The 26,102-nt window shown below is 38.9% G+C and overlaps 1 protein-coding gene across 19 annotated transcripts in view; it reads right to left on the bottom strand.

Moving 5' to 3' along the window:
* LOC131992685 (formin-binding protein 1) overlaps positions 1-22,697 on the bottom strand; it is a 73,739-nt gene extending 51,042 nt beyond the window's left edge. For 4 of the 19 annotated variants that reach the window (XM_059358329.1, XM_059358332.1, XM_059358330.1 and 1 more), the window contains exon 1: positions 22,400-22,696. In XM_059358329.1, the coding sequence (XP_059214312.1) occupies positions 22,400-22,423 (24 nt within the window). In that variant the 5' untranslated portion in view covers positions 22,424-22,696. Of the gene's footprint in view, positions 1-1,744; positions 2,057-22,399 lie in introns of those variants that run through there. The other 15 variants (XM_059358336.1, XM_059358333.1, XM_059358338.1 and 12 more) reach the window with 6 other exon arrangements.
* Between the last annotated feature and the right edge of the window lie 3,405 nt (positions 22,698-26,102).

Here is a 26,102-nt window from a genome sequence, read left to right on the forward strand (position 1 = left end):
ACTCAAAATACAACTAAAATCGTTTAAACATGGAAGCTTTTTTTCAAGCGTTCTTGAAAACAATAATTTCAAGATGCCATGCGAGAATTGCAAGATAACTTGATCCCGTAAGAATCACAACATCACATGTGAATAGCTGCCATTGTAAAATTAAATGGTATTGTTAAAGTCCCAAAAGTAATAGAACTTGTATTATCATTTATGACATCCTAAAAAGGAAAACATCCTGCCATCACATTGACGAAGCTTGAAATCAGCCATTGTTTGGTTATTTTTGCTTAAAAATGACACAAATGAATTACTAATGAATTTTAAGTCTTTGAACTTATCAATTTTCCAACTGATTGTTGCAACTCTAGTGGAAATATTGTCCATCTGCCTCCCTTCAACCAGGGTAATGAGGCATATATGTGTCACTCAATGTATTTATTCTAACTCACTGATCACAGAAAAGCATCTGACCTACTCTCAAGGCTACAATTCACACATTTAAGACCTTCAAAGGTGACATTTCCTGGCCTACGACTGTCCCTGTCCCTTTAAGGAAGCAGATGCAAATCAGTGAGTTTTCCCTTGATATCCTTAATATCATTTAAAAGTGAGGTTTGTCACAGAGGGTGCAGTGTAGTTCATAGTAAAAACAGCCAACACTTCTGATAACCAAATACAGCTGTTGGGCCTGAACTCATTATTCATGATTTGTTCATGACTTGTGAGGAAAAAATGAGCCTCTAGTTGGCTGAGGTCACGTCTTAAAATTCCTCAGTTCAGAAAAGAGGATTTCAATGAACACACACACACACACACACACACACACACACACACACACATGCTACAGCTAATCTTTACTGACGATCACATGGCTGCTTCCAAGCGATCTTAGTGTGGTTGTAATTTTTAAAGATGAACCAAATAAAAACGACCTTGGTGTGGCTCCAACAGTCCCCCATCCTCTCCTCCAACATGTCTGGAGTTGTCCTGAGCCCAGCTAATAGTTCCTTCAGCAAGACACACTGAGCGTGAGAAGCCTCAACTCAAAAAGTTTAGCTAAGCAAACCACGCAATGTGCTTTACGGCTCCTTGAAGCATCTCTGCACTAAAAGCATTTTCATATCAAAGTTACAGGAAGTGGTTGTGGTGATGAAGAGTTCGAGACGCCTCCACAGTTGTGCAGGTCTCTAAGTTATCTTTAACACACTTTTATTAGAATTAGAGTACGCTGAACTTTCAAGGGTGGTACACTTCTGTCGTCATAGTCTTTACAATGTGATTAAATCTTCCAAACACCTTTTGAAGCAGCATTCACCAATTAAACGACTCCCAATTGAAGCACTCAAGGACAACAATAGAGGGTATTTTGAATGAGAGGGACTTTCCAGTCTGCATTGTTAGTCAGTTTCAATGAGCAGTCACTCTTCAACAAGTCACTCAACAAAATAATGACAAGATTAAAACAAACAATTAAGACATTTTTCTGAAAAACAATGAGGCAATCCTGTTTTCATGGCCTCAAGACACCTTTCTATCATTTCAACAACAAGCTATTTTTTTTTCTTCCCCTTTAATGCCCAAGAGCATGCTCACCCTCAGACCAATTAAAGTCATCAAACAGCATTTGCTTCATTATCACTTGCATCAACCATTCTTGGAAAAAAACAGACTACAATCAGCGCATGTCACTGCAGCCACATCATGCAAATAAAAGCCTCCTCTCTCCCTAACCCACACACATAACTGAGATTACCCTTTTTTGCAGGGGCACCATCTTATCCAGCGTGTCTCCGTGTAGAATGTGTACCCTTTTGAAATATCCAAATCCAGAAAATGTCCATCCAAGTCCCCCAAAAGCAGCACAACAAAGAGGCTGAGGTTAGGTTGGAAGAGCCATTTCCCGAGGTATCCAAAGCGGCGCAAGTGCAGATTAGTGTCTGGGTTTGGAACAATGTCCGCTGACCCCACTCCCACACAATAACAAAGAAGCTGCACAGTGTTTTAGCAGGTAATTCTCGGTTTGTTTGGAAGGAGGAAGAATCCCAGAGAGCAGGAGAGGAAGCGAAGCAGCCCTCACACAAACACACGCACTCTGAATCTGAGGCCACGGCTGCCCACAGCATTAAGGCTTAATGCTCCATCAGGCGTAAGGTGGAATAAGTGGGATGGAAGAGGAGGATAGTGAGAGAGAGAGAGCGGAAAAGCAGAGGGAGGGGGGAGTTGAAAGGAGTAGAAATGACAGGAGAGGCGGGATTACATGGGAGGGGATTGCATTTAGAGGGGGGGTTATCCTACCCTATTGGGATCTCATAAACACTTCATTTCACCCTATTGTGAATATGATATAAAACAAAGGTTATGAGCCGTGATATGATGAGTCACACTAAGCTCATGAATCTTTGCTGATATGAGATGCAATAGAAGAGACAGTCACTTGGGTTAAAATGGAAAAGTCATCAACAGAGCAGCTCCAGGAGAAAGAGCTTCTTAATAAATTATGAATCTGACTGGGGCAAGTATCACAGACAACAACACATTATGTGAAAGTGTGTCAGACGCAAATATAAGGTCTTGTAGTCTGCAGGCGCCATTATATCAACCTCATCCCATTGCAACCAGTTAAATATCTAGCACTATACATTTTGTAAGTGACTTGGCACTGGCCATTGAAAACAGATCCAATGACAGGAATCAGTGGGCAAAGAAAAGCGAAAAATAGTAGACTTATTGCCCTGATTTTCCCCTCACCGACAGTTTTTGAAGCTTGACAAAAGCCCCAGATCAGAGGCAAATCAGCGTTGGCCCAGCGCTTTGTGAGCAACGAAAATTGGTGGATGCATTGCAGACACATTCCAGATATCTTGCAGGCTAAATATCAGGTTCAGTCAGAAGTCTGTCTGGGAGCTACAGCCAATAAGAGCGCAAAACATGGGTTCATAGAAAAAGGTATGTCTCTATATGCAACTATTTTGATGATTGTGTAATCATGTAATGCATTTTTAAAAATAAATGCCTTAAACTGAAATTTCCAATGCACTTAATCTCTTTTTTGGGTTGTTGGTCGGTTGAATATTTTTCAAATATTAGAATTTCCAAGCAATTCATTTTTAATGAACAAAATGTTATCATTAGATTAATTGGCATTGAAAATGATTGAAAAACAACCACAAACTCTGGGTTGAACTTTTTCAGTATCTGTGATACTATGTTTGTTTTTTTTAAATCAGACTAGTGTTTGCATTGCTGTAATCGTATTTTATTATCTCCAAGTGAGTTTTCTCTTATGAGAGATAATAAAGAGGTTAACCTTAATGGATTTGTCTGTTGCGGTTGGTAAACACAACCTTCAAAGTTGGCACCTCCACCCAGACTCAACAACATCTAATTAATCAGTGAGTTTCAGTCTAGTTAGCCAATAGACATCGTACTTGTGTCCAGACAGGAGAATTTAGCGAAGCTTCCTGAGCTTCCGACTCAGACGACAGCGATTAAAGTGTCATCCGGACCACACCCAGAAACATCTCAGTATTTCATCCTGTGATCTCAAATATTTCCCAACCAAAAACAGAGGTAAAGACAAATTATTTTCCTGCTTCTATCTCAGTAGAAACTGCATTATATATTATTACCAGATATTATTATTGATTCTTCATGCATGCATATTATAATATAATATGTTTGGTGAAAATACTTCCAGCAGGAAAAGATTAACTTCAAAAATGTAAAATGAATCCACTTTCTGTTACCTTGTGCGCACTTCATGCAAATTATACGGTGTCAGGTATTCTGTCACAGCTGGCTGAACAGTCACTAGACTCATTCAAACATGCAAAGGAATTTTTGTAAAACCTCCTCTTATGGCCCCTTGTACAGAAGACTAATAACTCCTGCTCCAACTCCAACTTCCATTCTGTCATCTGCAGCCTCTGACACCTGACCTTGATCCCGCAGGAGGGAATAAGTGGGGGATCCCTTCAGGAAACCAACCAGCCCCACTCTGCTTGTTATTTCAGGACACAGTCCCACTCACTGTGATGCATGTACTATTGTGGTAGTACATGAAGGAAAATAAATAGAACAGTGCAGCAAAATATTTTTTTATGATCCAGGAAATGGGGAACAGGTTCAAACAGAGAACAAAGGAGACACTTAGCAGTTACTAAATATATAGGTTGCCCATGTGCTGTAAGAAAACAAATACATGGTTGTTTAAGGATCAGCCTGCCGACCTCCAACCTTTTCCAACTGGCGATGGAGATTATGGTGCAGTTTAATGTGTTGGACTGCCAGTTAATCTGAACTAATGCACATTATTTAGCTATAAATCCAGATGAAATCTCCTAATTTCACCCACACTGAGGGCCCTTTGACCTGCAACCTTAACAACACAGAGGTTTTCTCTCTCCTCGCTCTGTTTAATATAGACAGAGCATAAACATGAAGACAAGCATACGACACAGTCTGATATTAATCTCATGTCCTGGTCATCTCCTACAGAAGCAAAAAAAAAAAAAGGCAATAAATATTCTGATCTTTAACCTCCTGAATCCCACAGACAAAAAAGGCATGTTTTCTTTCTTTTTAAACCATTTGCACTAACCACATACTGTAAAAAAAAAACATTAAATTTTGTGTTCCTTTTCGCAACTGGGAAGCTGTGAATGACTCAGATAGGACCAAGAGTCACATGACAAAAATTCGGCAAAACTTCAACATAACTTCTGGCTGATTACACAGAGCAGAGGGGAGAGGAGCACTTGTAAGTTGAGGTTGTAAAAAGTTGTGGAGCCCTCATTTTTTATATTGGCAATACTTGTAGGCACTTGAAAAACTTTTTTTATTCCAATTTCTTTTTCTAGCCATGATTGTGCTGTTTCCATGCAGACCTTGTATATTAAAGTGAAAAACAAGGACAACAGTGAGTAAAATCTAACAGGAGCAACAAATCGAAACCACCCAAGAACTGCTTGGATGCTAAAATTTAACAACTGCAGAATATCTAATGTTGTAATCTTAACAGCATGGGAATTACTGCACTGAAATATTTTACTTTGAAACCCATCTAAAAAATCTGAAAAAAATAAATATTTCTTGACATACACTAGTCCCCTTACCAGTCTGTGTATACACAGTAAAGGTTGGTAAACTCTTATGTGGCTTCCTGCTCTTCCATTCTCCACCACAGGAAGCAGTAGAGAGTAACACAAATGTTGCTGATGTGATTTTTTCTATTCCCAATAGGTTTCAAAGACACAAGGTCTGGAATAAATGGAGCATGCGGAAGAACTGTTCCCTGACCTGGCCACAGATTTCCTAAGGAACAATTGGTTTCACATAATAATGCACCTGAACCTCAGAAACAGGTCGATTCCTTATGTAAGAAAGCTGAATAGGAAGAATCTAACATGGTCATTTCGGATAAAAAAGCAAGATAATGAGATTTTGGATCAAGAACTTTAAAAACACACAAATCCAGTGTTTTATGACCATACACAGAGTGAGTAGAACCACTTTGCAGCAACGTTGGTGATAACATAACTGCACTGCTTTTAAATCCTCCTGGCGACACTTCTCGCTTTATTACAGCCTTACCACCTCTGCAGAGGTCAGCTTGCTGCTCTGATGATCACAGCAAAAATCAATGTGCCATTAAAACACAAGAGAGGACGAAAAAGAGAATTGTTTCATCCATAAAAGGAATACACATATAGATATAAATATAAATGGGTTTTAATTGCCCTAAAAGGTGCTGGCAACTAAGCATTTTTTTTAATGAATCAGAAATGTTATAACCTCTCTTTTATCAGTATTTGTTCTCATCTCATTATTAGACACCAGGTAAAGGTATAGGTTTATATATAGGCAAGAAGTTAGCATTGCAACAGGCAGATATCTAAAAATCAATAAAAAATTATATATATATATTTATATATATTCTTTTTTATTGATTTTTAGATATCTGCCCGTTGCAACGCTAACTCCTTGCCTATCGTACCTTCTTTCTCTTGGTGAATACCAGCTGAATCAACATAGTAAATACAACAGCTTGGGGAATTGTGGAACTTGTAGTTTTTGCACTATTAGCAGCAGAGGGTTGTGATCTTTAATCACACACTGTGCTTGTAAATGAATTTTCCAGGTCCCACATATCTATTATAGGGAGCAGATAAGAAGTAAAATACTCAACCCTGTAATTATTCTAAAATAGTCATGATAAACAGATCTCTCATTAATTTAAAATCGGTGGTGTAATAGTGTACAGACTTCAGATGGATGTCATTATGGAGGATTTCACAGATGGGTGCACAGTGTGCCTGATTAGTGGAGTAGGAACAAGGGTACAGGACTCACAGATTAACTGACCCCAAATATATAATTGATAGAAATGAAGGTGTTTTTTTTTTTGCAACTATGAAACTGAAAATGAGTAAGTTGTACTATTTTTGGAAGGCCTAAATGGTTTGAAAAAAGTTTCAAAGTTTCCAAACTTTGCTTCAAGCCTTCAGATTGTGTCACACATACACACACACACACACACAGACACACACAGACACACACACACACACACACACACACACACACACACACACACACACACAGAGCTATCTTTATGAAGTCTAGCCTCTGACAGGAAACCTGTAGAGACAGAGAGAAAAGCAGACTTGATGCCAGAGTAGAGGGGGATCCACTGAGGCTGAGGGGACAGATGTTCTGCTGGAAGGAGGACAATGGGGCAAGATGCTTTTCTTTCTTTTGTTAATGTGTTGAGCAAGAACAGTAGGTCAGGTTGATGGGTGGGTTTGTGCTAAGAACATCTCAGACTGACTGTAACCTCATCAACCTTGCTCTTCTATGGTGACCTTATATCGATTTGTTGATAAGAGACTAAATATCATTGTTTTTGTATATTCTAATATGGTTTGAGTGTTGTATTTTTCTGGTTTAAAGGGCTGCATTAAAGTAAAGTGATGCAATTTTCTGAACTCACTGGACTGTTCTGTCATTATATCCTCATCACTGATGTGCCAATTAATCTAAAATCCATTGTGTAAATATTGTGAGAGCACCAATAGTGAACCCTGCATTATCATTGCAATATTGAGAGAGGTATTTCATCAAAAAGTTTCATATTTCATTTCTATCCATACCGTCCAGCCCTACTTGAGAATAGAGAACCCAGATTCAGTGTATATTTTTAAAAAAAACAAGCGTTTTGAATATTAAATATTGTGTCTTAGTACATTTTCCTATTGAATCAATGTCAGAAAGGATGAGCAAATTGTCACATTCTGTTTTATTTATGTTTCAGACAACGTCATGTCTTTTTTGGAATCAGGGTTGTGTGGTGAATTGCGTCATACCCGTACTCCGATTTAGTCTGATTGGTAAAAACAGAAGGGCGGTTTCAGTGTGGTTTTTATGCTCTCGCCTATTGGAAGCATTATGGTAAACATGAATGAGTTATTTCAGGAGCCTTGTTAGCTAACAAACCCTAAACTGCAGTGAGAATGAGAAGAGTGAGGAGGAAACTGCATTCATCCAAAAGTGGTCATTAGACTGTCAGGGTCCTACCAATTCAAATCATAAACAAACAGCTCGATTGTTCTCCGTAACTAGCCCTGCCTCATCGAATAAAGCAAAGCAGCAGTAAATGTCCAACGCTCTAAAGTTGTTCTTAATTATCAGCCTTGTACTTGTTACTGACCATAACAGACACACCAGAGAGATGACTCAGAGAGTGAAACCCACTCTGTAGTCCATGAGCTGGTCAATGCAGCGCTTCACTGTGTCTCGCGACAGTGGGCGTCCAGCAGCAAGAACAAATATTTGGGGGAGATGCCAAACCCTTTCTCAAACACACACTGGGCTTTGTGCAAGAAAGCGGGGCGGAACAATGCCTCCATAGCCCGGTGTAACCCCTGAGTCGGAGAGGAGTCACAGGAAAAGGGGACAGTAGCCTCACACACACAAACACGCTCGTGCACACACGTAAACAAAGACCGGCGATCATGTGCTTGACCACTGAATAGCTGCCCTCAGCTATTTGTCTTTGGGTTATCAAAGGTTGAGAAGGGTTTGTCAGCCCCCTGTAAACCCACCCTAAATGAGGATTTAACACATGAATGCAAACAAAGGCGAAGACAGTTTACACTAGTGAACCAAAATGAGTCAATGCAGCCTATCCATCTAATTTGCTGCACTGCATAAGTTTTTAACTTTCTAATTCATTTGTCTCATATGTTAATTAAGCACTGCATTACAGTAGAACTGCAACGATTAGCTGATTAATCGAATTACTTCAAAAATAATAATAATTGATTAATTGTAATTGATTAATTGTAATTTTACATGCAAAAAATTACAATTTTCTGGCTCTAATATAGGACATTTCCTGCTTTTCTATGTTTTAAATCATTTTACACTTACATACCTTTGCACTGAAATAACAGCACAGGCTGCTGTTCGACAAAGTCACACAATAACACAAACAAAATAATCAAACGGGCCAGTACAATAGCCCAGCCGCTCCCATGTTCTGCAATGTAAAATCATTGTTTTTGTTAGAGGGGGGGGGGGGTCAGATAGCTATAACAGCTTCAATTTCCCATTGGAAAGGGCTATCTTAAGGCAAAATAGTGGTGAAAATATTCTTAATATAGCTAAATTTTAACTGATATTGATTTGTTTTAGGTGGTCCATTTTGCGGCTGCCCCCATTCACAGAAATATGTACCGTTCACCAGACTCCTTTGACAAATATATCAATTTTACCTCCTAGAACACAGGGATTCCTGGTGTTCTGCTGCTTCCATCTGTATGATTTTGTGAGTTATTGTTTGACTTTCGGTCAAAACACTGTAGAAGTACATTGCTTTGCTTTTGTGCCGGTAAAGTTCCTCTGCTTCTCCAGACTAGCAACTTGCTGACCTCCGACTGTAATACACCAGCTATACTATTGATAAGGATAAATGTAACATCATTTGTAATATCATATCCTCAACTGCCTGATGTTTGGTGATATCTATGCAAAATATTCTTTTGGAAGTATATAGCACATCCAGGAAAATGCACACATGTACACACCAACGTTTTGCAAAATATGAGCAGCTGTTTGGGGCGGTGGGTGACCTTATGTGTAAGAGCTCTTGTTTGCATGCCATGTAGATATTTATAGAAACGACGCCTCTGCCGGTTTGAAATATAAGAATGTGTGTTGGCGTATGCACACACGTGTATCATGCCTCTCTGCTCATAAAACATTTCTTCTCCATGCTCGCCTGTGCAGGACCCCCTATAGCTATTTAATCCCTCTTCCTCTGCCCATGTCACTTAACAGCATCATGTACGAGTAGCCGACTCACTCGATAAGAAGGACCAACCCTTATTGCGGCGGTTAAGAAACAGGAAATTGCTGCCTCTCAGTTGTGAGTCATAGTAACTGGAAGGGTGGTCAACTCATTCATGGACTCAAAAAGAAACTTTTACTGCTGCATTCTTTTAGGCCTTGTAAAAGTCCAATAAGCTGGCATCTAACAAGCGCTTCTTTTTACAAAGCTGAAACTCTTTTCTTGTCATTTTGTACAATAGTAATTCACCATGGGCGGTATATGACTTGAAAACACAATTTCTTGCTTGTTTAAATAGAAAGAAAGAAAAATTCTGCAAGAATCATTTTTGTCTCTGCTCACTTACAGCACTAGTCATCTTCATCTGCAGCAGCACCTGCAGATACTCCTCATAAGGGGTCAGTTGGGGGTCTTCCTTTTGCTCCTCGGTTACTGATTTCACAGTACGAACACCGTCCAGGAAAACAAAAAACTCACTCTTTCGACGCAACATGGTGACGGTTTACAGTTTAAAAAAGTACCGAAGGATGTTAATCCATCTCAGACGACACGATTGAAGAACTGGTTTTGGTTGGTAGATTTAAGATCCTGCATACAGTTTGCATCAAATCACATCATATATCCTGCAAGTCCAAGAATATATTCAACAATTGAAGAGCACCCAATACCGGCAGAACGAAAAAGTATAATGGAGAAGGGAAAAACCAGTACAGAACTTGATTAAAAGACGTTGTCATTAATCTGATTACTACACCTCCCTTCTAACTACCTTGGCCACCCAATAGGACGCTGCTGCTCTGTGGATTAATCCTGCTCGGCCAGCAAGCACAAATTAGCCATTGTTCTTGTTGAGCTGTTTTTGTTCTTTTTGGAGGATAAAGCTCTTTAAAGCTTATATAACAAATTCCTTGGAATGAAGGGAAAACTTTGAACTTAATATTCCCAAGATTTCTTGAACTGCAATGACTCTTTATATACTAAAGTGCAACAACATAGCAAGCTGTTGGCTAGTTCATTCAAGTTTAAAGTAATTAAGATTTGTCTGAGCTATAGGCCATCCCTTAGCCTATAAGCTTGATAACATTATATGAATATGAACGGCTGAAACAAGTCAGGTATTGATTCAGAAATGAATCCGTACGAGTGCAATGTCACTGGTTGAACTGGTGTTTGTACACTTACAATAAATGTCTCACTTTGAGCTGATATAGGCAGTTTTCAAACCCTTTTTTTAGAGCTAATATCAGCTAACAATACAGGATTTTGATTTTTTTTAATTCATTCATTTTCCTGCCAATTCCAGCTGACATTGGGCGAGAGGTAGGGTTCACCGTGGACTATCACAGGACAGACACATCAAAACAGACAACCATTCACACTCTCATTCACTCCTACAGGTGTTGGTGGGGTTTTCAAATCACTCATTGATCACAGTTATTCTGTTATTGATGATGGATGATCCAGAATCCTATGGCAGATGTATTGGTCTCTGAGACATTTTTTTTCCATTAAAGGGTTTTTGGGGGGTTTTCTTAACTGAATTGAAGGACTAAAGATAAAGTTTGCTTCCGACTATGTACTATCTCACAATTCTCTAATAAAAACAAATCTAAAGGATCTGTATTAAGATTTTTTATGTAATAAAACTAGCCAGGATATCAGTATGTGAACTTCCAAACAGCAATAATAGTATCAGGCTCAAATAATCAGTAGGTAAACGTTAACACATGTCATGAGACACGTCGAAGGACCAAGTGGTGAGCTAACACTGACTTCAGTGTTACTGTTAATGACACCCAGGCTCAGCTGTTCGCTAATAGTACACATGCTATACATGGTTCAGGTGAGTCTCCTGCCATGGTACTCCAGCTATGTGCTGCCATGACACGTCTAACTTAGATTTAAACATAATAACTACAATGTTCTCTTGCAAAATAGTCAAAATAGTACCTTTCTGGTTACTATACTTCATTACCATTAGGTGTCAGTCTTTAAATTTAATCACACTGTAGCTGCCATGGAACTTGAAGGGGGAAAAATAACAGACAAACAAACAACACTGGCTTATAATTAAGTCTGCTGGCAAACATGATGATAGTAAATGAGAGACTAGATTAAACATATTTTATGTGACTTACACTTCGACTCAACTGTGTGCCTTGCTCACAGTTTCAGTTCAGAAATAGATCTGTGTGACCTGCTGCCTTTTTTCTGTCAGCGTCATGTAAGACTTCTCTTCTTGCACCGGTCCTTCACTCACTACAGCTTCAGTTTAAAAACTTAGCTTCAGATGACAAGAGTCAAATCTCTCCCTTGAGGATCAAATCGCTCCACATGGATATGTGCCAACTATGTATTGCATTTCTCTTTTGAGTCTCAGACCACCTGTTTTCCCTTTCCCAGTAAAAAAGATAATATTTTTCTGTGTTGCTGGTGCAATATTTGTCTACTTACTGTAACACTCAGATACTACAGTAAGGTAAAACAAGTAGGGATAAGATTTTATTGATACAATGCCATTGTTGATTCTGCTTATTGATTCTTTATCGATTCCTGCAGAAGAAAAGTAGGCCTAAACTGTTTTTTTTGTGTCAACCTAACTGTTTTATTAGCTTTGTGAGTATGAAAAGAGTGTTGATGAAATGCATGAATACTTATGCAGCATTTGTTTTAATGCCTATGTGGTGCTAACGTTATTATACCATGCTGCTCGGTTAGGAAGCAGCGTCACTCATGCTTTAAGTTTAACACACTGCATTTTTGGAATTTACGCCCATGTTGCATAGAAAGATTTTTCAGCACATTGCTTGCTTACTTGAAATCCCATTACACAAACCTTACAGGTCACATTTTGTGAAATGAAGCCACGCTTTGAACCGTTTCTTCCTCTCGGCCATGACTCCTTGTTGCAAGCTTCCAACAGCAGAGATGCACAAGTTTGGGGTAATTGTTTTGCAATGTGCAACTGTCAGAAAAACATGCCGACATTGATGAAAAGAATCGATCAACTTGGAGGCATACGATTAGGATTAATTAGACAGTTTGGAAACTGTTCTCAACTGGAACCGGTTCTTGATACCCATGTCTATATATAACACAACAGGTACTAGCTGTACAACAAGTACAGAGTACAGCTACAGTGAGCTATTTTAAACCAGAGCATTGTATTTCTCTGGAACAGTTTGCTGATGTTAACCCAGATAAACATATAGGGGCTGTGGTTGATTGCATTGTGTTCCTCAACATCGCTTTGGCCTAAATCTATGGTAAAAGTTTTCACTCCCTCCCGCACATTAGCTGAAAAATAATCTACTCTAAATGATTTTGTAGAATAAGACAACACTTCACCTCAGAGATAAGCTCCTGGAATGGAAAACATTGTGTTGGATCTCCTACTGAATCTCCTTTATGTTCTATTGGAGTGCTTTGTGTGCTATTGGGAGCTCCTGCTTTTATTCTTATTTAATTAAAAGTCAACACTTTAACCTGCTAAAATCCCACAAGGACTTTAAGATCGTGGCTTTATTCTCTCTTGCAAACAATGAAAAGTTTTAAGCTGACACTAGAATATTTACAGTCGCATATTAGGAGGAGAAGGCCTCAGAGGACTTATATCGTATACATAAGTACTTTCACTGTATCATCGGAATGAGCTGGGTGGGCCTTCTTATGCTGGCAACAGTTTTTCAAGTTCTCCGAATTGTGTGGCAGCACTTTCATTCCACCCTGACATGTCTCATCTCAGGATATGAGTAAAGATGGTACTTCTTAAGAAGCTGCCTGACAGGGCAAGCATGAAACTCATCTTGGAAATAATCAGATTTATGTTTAATGCATTTGTATATGCATGACAAGTTTTATGTCTATGCTAATGGAGAGCATACTGAGGGGTAACACCTGCTCGGAGAGGCATGCAAACTTATTAAGTTTGTTAGGAAGACTGTCTTTGTTGTTGAATGGAGCCAGACTCTAGAGGAAGTTATGGATATCATTTCAAACGCCATTTACAGCCAAACCAAATTTACTAATACAATCAAGTCCTCCACCCTGTCTGACTGGCATCATCCACATTAATAATTGTCCACAGCACTGCACATACTGCCTTATTATAAATAACTAAATGAAGAAAGATATTCCAGCTAAAGCAGAAAGGTTTTGACGAGCATCAAGAGCAGTAATAGACCACAATGATGTACTATGTAGCCAAGAAGCTTCTTAAAACCCACACAGTCTCTTGATAATCACAAAAATGTGACGTTAATTCTCCAACTGTGAGAGGACAATTTTAAGATGAAAAACAACAAGCTTTTATTTTGAAGTCATGATTGTATCCATAAACATCAAGTTTCACAAAGGCAATTACAGGAGAGGGGAAGCCAGTGAGTCAGTGCGATGAAAGCTGAGAGAAGAAGGAAAAGAAAAGAACAAATGAGGAAATGTAAATAAAAGTCGAGAGTGGGCTGGAGTGAAAGCTGGACATCTCTTAGGAATATTTTCAAGCAGTGGGAGACAAATGTGTGGTAACTGCATGGCTGCACAAGACAGTTTTCATTACGGCTTTGAATCATTTAACATTAAGCAGCCGTAAAGTAGCTGGTAAAAAAGTTCACATGGTACCGAAAGCTTCTACCGACCACATCTGGTAAAAATGAAGAGTTTTTAGGAGGAACAATAACAGACCACCACTGTCCCACGAGCAGCTAGCCCACTGTTTCTTGGCTTCAGAAACATTCCCTGACCTCATGATCACAAAAGAGGACGGATGGAGAATTGAGATAACAGAGCTAATAAAACTTACTCGAGCATCTTTAGCACTTTTCAAATGCAGTTGGTGTGTTTGCAAGCTGGCTGCAGCAAACATCTGTGCTGTCACATCCATTTGCACTTTGGGGATAATAAACACAGACTGCAAAAACACTCCAGAGGTCAAATCTGAACCAATAAATGAAAAGTCCAAACATATATCATTTCCTCTAGCAAATAAAATGTCTATTAGTTGTGTTGCATGTAGATATGAGCTTGTTTCTTATATATGTGCACCATGAGGTGTGTGTTACATTTTTTACAATCAAAATTGAAGTTTTGGTAAAATATTATGTGAATAAATATCACATGTTTCTATCTTGAGGCTTCTTTTGAATATGTGCCACCTGCTCAGGCCCTTTTACTGTCATTCTATGCACACTATCAGTGCCACCACTACTTGTTTTTAAGATCCATGCTGTATATCTACAATGAGGTACATTTAGGCTTGAAAGCACTGGCTGTTTAAATGGAAATGCTGCAAAGAAAAGAGGCCTTTTCCTCATCCTTCACCTTGAATAGTCGTAAAACAGTGCAGGCAATCTCTGTGCTAGTGTTACTCCATCACTGTGTTGAGGGAAACTCAATGCTGTAACAGCCTAAAGAACAAATGGCACTTACAATATGTAGTACAATATAGCAGTAATTAGGAGAGCATGGAAGGTTATGTATGAGGCTCAGGTGACAATGTGTCAGAGCGCATGTGACTGAGACTCAAACAGTGGTATCATTTCCACTGTCACAGCAGTGATTACAGGCTGACTATACAAATACCAGAAGACTACAGATTAGAAGCTGAAGAGTCTGTGGTGGGAAGGATTGAGTCACCTTTTCAGGGACAGGAGGACAAAACAGCTTAGACTCTTCATATTCAGAAGGACTAAACTTTTGATCAAAACGCCCAAGACAGAACCTCAGAATAAACAAAAAAACAGTGAAAATACCCGTCTCGATTTCTTGGACATGTTATTTTCAATCTCCTGCAGGGTTAAGACAATAAAAAGCAGCTAATTCTCACATTCCAGAGGCTATCAAATGTCTAGCATATATATGTTGTCCTGAAACCCATTTTTTTGGCTTTGGAGCTTTGGTAGCATAACTTGGGAAGGATATGTTTCTTTTGCCTAAACCTAACCATTCCTTAACCACAGCCTTATAACATAGTTATGTCTGCAATCTCTGACTGACAGAGTTTATTTTCAAGCTATATACTGGGCCATCAGACCTACATTTCTATGCATAGGACCAATGGGATGTGTGGACAATGAGCAGTCCCAGAAACAATGCAACATGTGTCTTTCAGTTTAAGTTAAGGCAGTCATTTTTAGGGATGCACCAATATATCAGCTGAACATAACAAATAAAGGGTCAGAATGACAGAAGTGCTCATTTATTGTTACTAATCTGCATGTCTTGATCCTACTCTGCTTGAATACCCCCTCAACTTCCCCCCTTGTCCTCCTTTCTTTCTGCTTCTCACTCCCTGGGGTGCAGGCCTACAGATCAGATGTGGATCCATTCATCACTATTTCACCGTTTTGGAGGTTCAAAGAAAGAGCTGAAGAGAAAATGGGCTTGGGGGTGGTATCACTGAGTCAGCAGGTGGGTGCCGATGAGTGTGAGATTTAATGGGGTTGAAGGGATGTCTGTCGGAGTCTGCCAAAGGTTTCTGTCTCTGCTCTCTTGCCCCCCCCCTTCTCCTCCTCTAACTCCAGCACATTGACAAGAAGGAAACAAACTGGCTCAGGTTTCAGTCCTGGAAGTGCCCTGAATGTCAAGTGAACAGCAGGGGAGGAGGCTGGACCCTGGGGGAGTCTGAGCCAAGATGAGATACAACAGCAGCAAACACTGAGGAAATCTCAGTCTAACACCGGGCTGTTTCAGATACATAACAACACTACCAGGAGATCCGCCCTTGATATCTCACTGCTGTGGATGCATGAAAACAAGACCATGAGGTTTTGATTTAACTTTTCAGTCTGCATCCCTCTGGCAAAGTCTGGAGCACCACTTAATGACATCAGAAAAAAGAAAGTGGCGTTTAAAAGGCCTCTCCACTTTCCCACTTTCCCTTCTCAATTACATAAGGGCCGATGGCTCACAGATAGGAGTGTGCCTTCAATTAAAAATACTAGACAAGAATCTTTTAAACTGTCCCCAAGGCAAGAAAGATATTCACGCCTCGACTACAGTGAATAAACAAAGCAGCGTACCGTTTGAATAATATAACTGGCAAAGCATGGTCCAGTCGGGACCACACATTTGCCTACTATTATCAAGCCAATACTAATGACCCCTTTGCAGTTCAACTCACCTTAAGCTGCTGCTCTTTGACTAGAGTTTCCATGTTGCCTCTTTAGTTAGTTGTGTGACAAGAAAAGGTACAGTTACATCCTACACACTTCAGTGGGCTCTGGGATGAAACTGTGAGAAAAGTAACTTAAATCCAGTTTTCAAATTAACCACACAGGAGAAGTGAAACATTTTAGGCGTTTAGAAAGTGTTTAACGCAACGCCAGAGAGATATAACTCATTTTTTCGTTTTCAATTCATTTTTCTACATTAAAATGTCTAAAAATGTCAACTAGCCCTTTGTTGTATATTTTATTGAGTTGAGTACTTACATTATCCCAAAAGTCCCACGACTGTTAAACCTGTAATAATCTGTAATTCTAATCAAGGTATCACACCACTTTTGAGGGAGTTGGGTTTAGTTGTATGGGTTAGTAGTTGTCTGCCAGAGGTCATAAATTTACTATGTATTATGTTTTAAGCTAAATTTTATGATGTCCTTTTTAGATGTTGGTTGTTTTATACATTTTATCCTGATGAGGGTTTTTATTCCCATCAGTCAGGATCTTAAGCAAAGGTTTGCAATAGCTGTCTGACAAACAGCACTGAAGAAAAACTCATGTTTGACGTGAAACTGCTTTATTTGGGTTTTACCAGATTTAATCAATTTGTATTTGAGAGGACATGAGCTTTGCGGGTGATTCGGCTCCCAGTAAAAAAAAAAACCTGAACAATGAACACTGAAGAAATCCTAACTGTGAAAAGCTGGCTGCAATGACAGCATTGGTGATGAAAACAACAACTCCAAAGAACTCCCTATATCACAACATCACCAAATCCCCTGTCTTATTGTTTAGATTGGGAGACCTACTGTCAAAAATGTACATTTTGTTCATTCAAACCACCATGTGCTGCTGACATTTAGTGTGTGTGTGTGTGTGTGTGTGTGTGTGTGTGTGTGTGTGTGTGTGTGGTAAAAAAAAAGACACCCGTCTGTTGGATCTCACTTGACAAAATAACTCTGCCCTGGTTAGTGGCACCTCTGCTACTTCTGCCACTTCTAGCTCTGACACCCAAGCCCCAAGCGGCACTACTTCTGAGATGTTGCGGTCTCCCTTTTCTTTGAACAAGCACGGCTAACTTGATTTAGAATGATTATTTAGAGTGTAATGACTCTATAGTTTGGTTATAAAAGAGTCATTTATGATGTCTTTTTTTTGTGACCCCTATCCTGTTCTGCTGAGAAACCGTCACATGTTTCACCACATTTGACTTCCTTCTTCCTTAGTTGCGTTTTTACATAATGCCTCTTTTGGGACGGGATTGGGGTCCTTACTGTGCACGCATGTGATCCACTTACTTGATTCTTTGTTTGCACAAAAACAAGAACAACTGCCATTTCTTAAAAAACATTTTCTTTGATGTACATTTAAGGACTCTGCAACACAAACATAGCGAGGTTAAATGCCCTGAAAATTTGCAAGTCAATGGAAGATGAACACAGGACAGATTTTCCTCTGCAGCAGTCTACTTAAGCAAACAATTTTGGTACCAAAAGTCACAAAGACAGGTCAGTGATGGACATAATTTTCATGGCAGCAAACATTCCCAGAGCCTGTCCTTATGGGGACAATGAAGACTATAATCAGTGCTATGATGCATCACCAAAAGCATTCAGCATTTCGACTGACTGTGGTGCTTTACTCATGCTGACTCACAAAGCCGAAACAGTAGCCATTCCAGCCCTAACCTCCCCAGGTTACAGTTGGAATGAGTCTCTATTGAAATAAAGTTTCAATTCCATGCTTCCCACTTTACATAGCAAGGCCTAATTGCACTACCTTAACAAAAGCAGGCTTGTTGAGAAATGCTGCTCGACAGTGACTTCACTTCCTGAAATACTCACTTTCCTGTTCACAAGGAGGAACAGCATGAGCATGATAGAATGCATGTGTGGTGCATGTGGTGCATCATCCTTCATCTGTCATGTTGCACCATCTCATTTTTTCAGCAAAGACGGTAATTATAAACAGTGTGAAAAAGGATTTTATAGACAAAATACTGGTACTTGCCCTTTAAAATGACATCAGAGGAATTCAAAATTACTGATGTTAAGTTAAAATTACATTGATGAAGCTTATATTTGTCTTAATGATGGGTCATTTAAGATTTTGCTTTTATTCAAAGCTAAAACTTTACCACTGTCCTTGACTAAGGAAATTCTTAGCTCACTTATACTCTTATACTGACTTATCAATTCGACAGATCTTTAATATTCAGTTTCTCCACAAAGAATCATGTTTGTATCTACCAAAGATGTGCTCATATGTTTCTTGAAAATAAATTTTCAACATGAGAAAAGCAAAAAAAGCAACAAAAAAAAGACTTATCAGAGAGTCATCTTAGACCAAAAACTCTAATTGACTAGAGACAAGTGGTTAATCGGCAGAAAATGAATCAGAGATTATTGTGATAATCGATTTATTGTTTCAGTTATTTTTAATTTACTCATTTCTGCCCCTAAAATGTAAAAATCTGCATCTTATCTCTCTTTTATATGAACTAAAACAGATTTTCTTTTGATTTTGGACTGTGAGTTGGACAAAACAATGCATTTGAAGATGTCATCTGGGACTCTTTTTGACATGTCATAAACCAAATGTATTTATAAAAAGAAAATATGCAGATTAGATAGTCAAAATAATAGTTGGTTGCAACCCTACCGATAAGTACAAGGTGTTTGTAGCCTGACCCACAACATCCTGCGCTTGCTCTGCATTACAGTGTGGGTGCTGCCACAGTAACAGTGTTGGTGGTACTGTGTTTTTTGCTGTTTAATCAGAGTTGAGACAACATGAAAATAACCTGAGTGCATTCTCCACTGGCAACAGCCACCTGTAGAGTGTTGCAGTGCTCTGACTGCTACTCTACTGCAGGGACTGAGATTAAAGGAACAAGTGTCTGGATTCCATTCAGCCTGCTAAGGAGAAAAAAAGCGAGCATCTGGTTGTAATACATTACTCTCTGCATAAGCTCTGTTTAAAAAACTTTCAAATGTTTCCAGACTTAAGGTACACATGAAAGTCCAGAGAATACCTTCAGGCTGGGTTCGCTTTGCATGACTACCTGGGCAGCAGTGTTGCTTAGTCAAGCATTGCAGTAGTAAAGTAAAAATACACTGTCATCACTGGGAAAAGGCAAGAATGTGGAGTGCTGGTGGTTTTCTCTGTGAACTTTGCACCAGGTAAATTACTGGAGAATTTTGGGCAGTGCCTCCCCCCTCTTTTTTTTCTTAGAAAGGAAAACACATCCCTGATTTAACTATCTCCAGGCCCCTTTGCTGCAAAAAAATCTAGCTCATAATATTGGCATTCGGCTGCAGTTTTATCAGAGAAAAAAAGGCCTCCACTGCAGTATTGTGATCAGGTGTTGTGCAGGATTTGTTGGCCACAGATTGGGAGTTTAAGTCAATAAAATGTGACCCTTCCTGCAGGTTCAAATGCAGACTCCATGTAGTGACTTGCAAGGCATACACTGATGCATGTTTGCACTGACACACACACTTAAAACATACCACTATTCAAACAAAACATGCAATGAATCCTGCAACAACACGCCAGCACCTCTGCCAGGCAGTCTGTCAACACACCGACAGCAGAATGATGGCTTTTACAGTGGATCATTTCCACAACAAAATAACAACAAGAGCCACTGTAACAAAAGCCCGACAACAGAAATTCCTCATGCCACAGCTGCTTATTATCAAGTCGTAAAAATAGTTTGACACAGTCCTGTAATCTTCATTATTCCCATGCTGTAGCTTAAAACACATTGCCCTAAACGTGTCTGAATATGGGGAAATACCACTGATACAGTGGCTGGCTTGATAAGAGCTACCACTGGGTTGTAAGAGCTTTAAAGCACTCCTTAAAAGTGAATTTCAGTGACATCACTGCACAGGAATTTATTGTAGTAAGGTCACTGGGCTTCTACTCTTTCTTCTATTGTTGCTCACAAAGAGTGTCTGATGAACCAAATCAAACATTATTAAGATATGAGGTCATCCATGACAAATATTGAGGATAAAATGCTAGAGGTTCTGGTTATTTAGTTTTTAAAAAAGTTGTGGTAAGACTAACCTAACTAACATTTCCATTCCATTAAGCTGCAAATAGTTTATTAGACCCAGATTTGAGTTGGGAATAGAATATTTATACAAGATTCCTGCCATAAAACCAGTTTCAGTTTCCTCATCCTGATGGTAAATATAAACAAAAACTTCAGTACAATAACTCATGTGTTAACCGACACACACCACACCACAGTTGGAAACTAAACACCAGTGCTTCAGTACCTATTTTGTATGCAGATAAATACAAACTTCTACTTCCTTTACTGGTAACCGTGGTGGAGGAAGTGTACTCATAGTGTAAAAATACTCTCTTCCAAGTCCTGCATTTAAAGTTTTTTCTCAAAAATATACTTCAAGTTCCAAAACATGCACCCCAAAATAAACAGTTTTTAATATTTGTTGCATTAGTCATACTTGATCTGTGAAGAACATGACAACAGCTCCACTAGTGGTATTTTGTAAAACAGAGATTGAGGGTGGACATGTTAACTGATATTATCAGTCAATATTAGATTATATCAGCCTACGCATATCGGTATCTATCTATATGCTTCTATGTAGTCCAATATGCACCAACAATAACTTTTTTTACACAATACATTATGCAGAAAAAGATGCTTGGGGGATTTTAAAAAATGTGTTAGCTACATATTCATTTTATGTAAATGGTCAGCAGTTGACTTACGCTCAATATATAGCTAGCATTGACAGTTTGTTTGCCATTTATGTTATTTTTTATTTATTCTTTATTTTCTCGGTTATCATTTCTAGAATTGGTTGACAACGTAACACATTGCATGTGTAATATATAATAATACATTTTATTTAAGAAAGTTATCTTTTTAAGAAAGCAGCCTTCTTGGTACCTTTGCAGAGCCCTATTGGTACAAAATTGGTGCAGATAACAGGTAGCTAGAAAAAGTATAGTTCATTACAATTATATTGGCTGCCATATCAGTGAATCTCTACAATTTCCCCCATCTAAAAGCAGTAAAAACCAGCCTCATAGTACTGCATCTAACTAATTTCAAATATAAGTTGTATAGTAATGAGTTGTATAGTTGTAAAATGGCAACCTCAGATTCAGCCAACAAAATCTAATGCACTTTTAAAAGTTAGTGTTGAGCCGTGATAGAGTAGGCTAATGTTTCTTCTTGTGCTCTGTAATAAGCTATTTTAATGTATCTTATTATTGTGTTTATTGTCTATTGACATATAGGCCTGTTTCTGTCTGCTGGTGTTGATGTATATTTACTGTGTATTTACTTCTGCAATAATTACCCAATTTGGGATCAATAATGTACATCTATCTATCTATCTATCTATCTATACAGCCTGTGTGATGCATAGAATTTGCACACACATAACGCTATTATGAAACCGTTACAAAGAAGCAAGTGTCACTGCAACATGAATGTGCAGCTTCAACAACTTGGCCCCGCAGGATTAGCTATGTTCAAACGTGAGGGGGTGTGTGTGTGTGTGCAAAGCGTGGTTTGAAAATACTCAAATGTAACGTTAAAAACTAAAATGGGTGGTTAGCTTCACGCATACATGCTCTCTTTTGCCAACTACCACCAGTGATGTTGCAACCGCATGTAACACCAGCCAAAAAAAAAATACACCACCACCACCAGCAGCTTCAGTGATTAACTGCTACAAATTAGCTCGCTATCGCCACAGCAACAACACAGGCTGACCATCCAAAGCAGCGCACACTTAAACGTCGTTTTAGCGGCTAAAACATGGAGACACTGCGCCTTGTCACGTTTATTTTATCTGAGGACCGTTAACAGGAGAAAAAAAAGCGGTACAAGTGCACACAAGAGACTCACCCATAGCTCTGACCCCCAGCTCATGGTTTCAGTACGATGTCCTCGGAATAATCCACAACTCGTTTGAGGTGTTTTCAAGCACAGACAGCGGCAGAGACGTGATGTTTCGCCTTTTTAGTGGTATCCGCCTATCTATATTTTAAAAAAAGAAGGTGCTCCTACGCTCGTTATTTTTTTTTATCAACGCCTCATCCTGTCTGATACAAGATGGCCAAGAGCTGCAGCATAATCTTCAAACAGGATAGTCTCGCTATATGCAGCGCGCGGGCACCCGCTTTCGACCCAATGACAGCTGCTGCTGCGCGCGCACAGGCAGTGAAGAAGAAAAAAAAACACAGAGGTTGTTGGTAGGGGGTGTCACCACACAGGGCTGTCCAATAAAGCCTTTAGAAATATCAATGCTCATTCACTATTCCTTGTGCACTGATAAGAAGTTTGAAATGGGGGAACATGGGGGGTGGAGGTGGTGGTGGTGGTGGAGTGTGGGGGTGGGAGGGGGTTCAAAAAGGTCACCACCCATGGCAGATGTTTCATTGAATACCCCCCACTGGGTTTAATACTAACTTGGTGGGCAACTTTTTCTCTCTCTTCATGCATGGCGTTGGACAACACCCTAGATTTACCTAACTCTTTCCCCACAGCAGACACAAAGCTTCCACTTTTGCACACAGGATGTTGCGTTGAATGTGCAGAGTTTAGAAACTTTCATGCACCAAGAATCGAGAGATAAAGGGACAGCTGAAGAAAAAAACCTGCAACTTATAGTGGAGTCTCATTCAAACCTTTGGGGGCGTTTGTCTGCAAACAGAACCACTGGATGCTCTGTCAACATGACTATAACCTCATATGAGCATATATAACTGTTTTCTATCTATTAACTTTATATGGAAGTAGCAGACAGTGTCATTTATCTCTGGCAGGTTCAATTTGATGAGAGTAGATTGATTCACAGGCAATATATATATATATATATATATATATATATAATTTTGATATTGTGATAAAAGGCTAGATATTGCCTTTGCTTTTGGATATCATAATATAGTATAGTGTTTTCTTTTCCTGGTTTTAAAGGCAGATTTACAGGAAATGGAATTTTCTGAACTTACCAGACGTTTTAGCTGTTATATCATTTATTTATTTAAATAACTTGTAAAATCAACAAAAGTCAACCCTACAATATCATCAGAATATTGATATTGTGGCATTTAGTCAAAAATATTTTGATATGGGATTTTCTCCATATTACTCAACTCAACTTTCACTCATGCTGATCACAATTGCTTTGGACTTTGAAAACCTGGGATATTTCCTAGAGCAAATGATTAATTGGTTAGAAAACCATCTGTGGGATAATCAATAATGAAATTAAGCTAACAGAAAACCATTTGTTGATCTTTTCAGGCACCCATCATCCCTAAAATTCATTCCAAGATTGCACCTAATCCATCTATTGACATCTTTTTTTATCCATAAATTCTTATGGTTGCTCCATCTTGTTCCTATAATTAATATGTATTTCCTGATTTTATAATGACAACCAACTAAGCATCAAGGGACTGTAGATTTAGATTGGACTTTGGTCTGGAGAATATAAAAAATTGGACGTCTATTCTCCGTCACTATATATTAATTGGATATTGTTTACCCTTGCATCACATCTTACTTTGTGTATGCAATGAAATATGTGACAGTTATCTTTATCTGCTTGTGTTGTTAACATGGGCTTAGGCTGCCCTCTATGCTGCAGATGTTCAGTGGTGAAGCACATATATAACCAACTGTTAACTAAATATCCTTTGACAAAAATACTATAAAATCATTCAAACCAATTAAATATGCAAATTACTGTATTAGATCAAATTATTGACATTAAATTATCATTAATCATTAAGGTGAGTAAAAAAATAGTTTAAATTTATTTTTGTGACCAGCCAAGTCAGATACCCACAAATACCAACAATTATGATGATCATTCATGTGAATCATTATCCAAGTGTTTATACTTTATATCAATTCCTTTGTGTTTAAACTAGAAATTAGGAAAGGAAGTCCATTTTACTGTCAATGCTCTGGCCATATTGTTAGAACAACACCACCACCTAGTGGTTGGAAATGTACCACATGCAGTGACATCAATGAGGTCATTCAGGACTGATGAGAGAAATGCAGGGAGGCCTTTCAGTGAAGGCTCGCCATAAAAATGTATATTTAGATCATGAGTCCCAGACTTAACTTACTTATCACAACTGCTGCTGCTGCTGCTTCTGTAATTTAATTAACTGACTGTTCTCATAGCAAACATTTCACATGTCTAACACAGTTGTAATAAATAACGTTAATTATATTCTTATTCTTTTCAGCTGTGCCGATCCAGGGCCCTGTCATTTTGCATGAGATGCTTTCATTATTTACACCTGTGCTTTTCCTACTGTGCTGACAGAAAAAGGCTACTGTGAGAAATATTAACATACAGAACATATAACAGATTACTGAGTCCACCTGCTGGTAGAATTTATAAATAGCAGTGGTTAAAAAAAACACATTAGTTTCCAGTAATATTAGGGACTATTGAAAACTTTCATGTCTGCAAAAACACATCATTTGCAATAAAAAAATACTCACCAGTAGGGGGAGCACAAGGACTTTCAGTGTCAGACATCAGCCTGCATGCACAAAATCACAAACTTCTGTTTTTTTGGGATCTTCAGCAATAAATGCTTATCTTCCTGTCCCAAACACCAAAAAAAGAAAAAAAGTTGATTGGCACCTGCCATTGTAGAAGCAGCAGTGACTTCAATGACTTGAATCTAAGTTCTTCCTGGCTCAACTTCAAAAGGAGAGTGATACACTTTAGGTCATATCAACAGCTTTTACCACCTGTTTTCGGTTTATCCAATGAGATCATGATTCTTTTCCTCTGATCCAACACATCACCAGATGGTTGTAAGTTGACAGCGCAGCCTCTTTATTCATCCAAGTGTCCAGGTCTGATAAGACAACTCCACATTCGACATCACCGTTTGCCCCGAGCTCCCTGATACTGTGTCTGTTTGAGAATCCTCTTGTGTTTTTACAGGATGTTTAGCTTGAACAATTCATGGCCCGCGCAGATGTCCAATCACAACAAACCATGTTCGGAACTGGACCTCTGTTTCTCTTGGTCACTCTTCTCAAGGTTTCTCAGTAGTTTCCAATGTGATCATTGAAGGATGCCGAGTACATGAAACCTGTGTTCAGTTTTTACACTCTCCAGATGGAGGAGTTTGATTACAGAGAGCCTGGATGTGACCCCAACATTTCAATCTCTTTAACAAGATCTGGATTGTTCCCTCGATGGGTTCCACTCAGCATTTAGCCGGTTCTAGACTATTTGAAATGGGACGGCAGGCTGGGGCCAAATCAGATTTTAGGGCTCTGAGATGTGTGCAAGTGTTGAATTTGCTACATTCACTCTCTTAGCTGTTCCACTCTAATAAATAAGCAAGGTTCTTCTCTGCAAGAATTGCATTTTTCAACAATTGGATGGTGAGCACTTCTTTTCTGGAAACTACTTAGAAACACCCTTATTGTCAATATACGAGTCATACATCCTCTGAATGCTCTCGGTCTCTTGTTTGTGGTTGTAAAATTTCATGAGGCTGTGATTATCCTCGAGGTCACGAGAGGTCGTTTTATAGGTCAAGGGAAAAATACAACCCGG

The sequence above is a fragment of the Centropristis striata genome, chromosome 19 (genome assembly GCF_030273125.1).
Source record: "Centropristis striata isolate RG_2023a ecotype Rhode Island chromosome 19, C.striata_1.0, whole genome shotgun sequence".
In the NCBI taxonomy this organism is placed as follows: Eukaryota; Metazoa; Chordata; class Actinopteri; order Perciformes; family Serranidae; genus Centropristis; species Centropristis striata.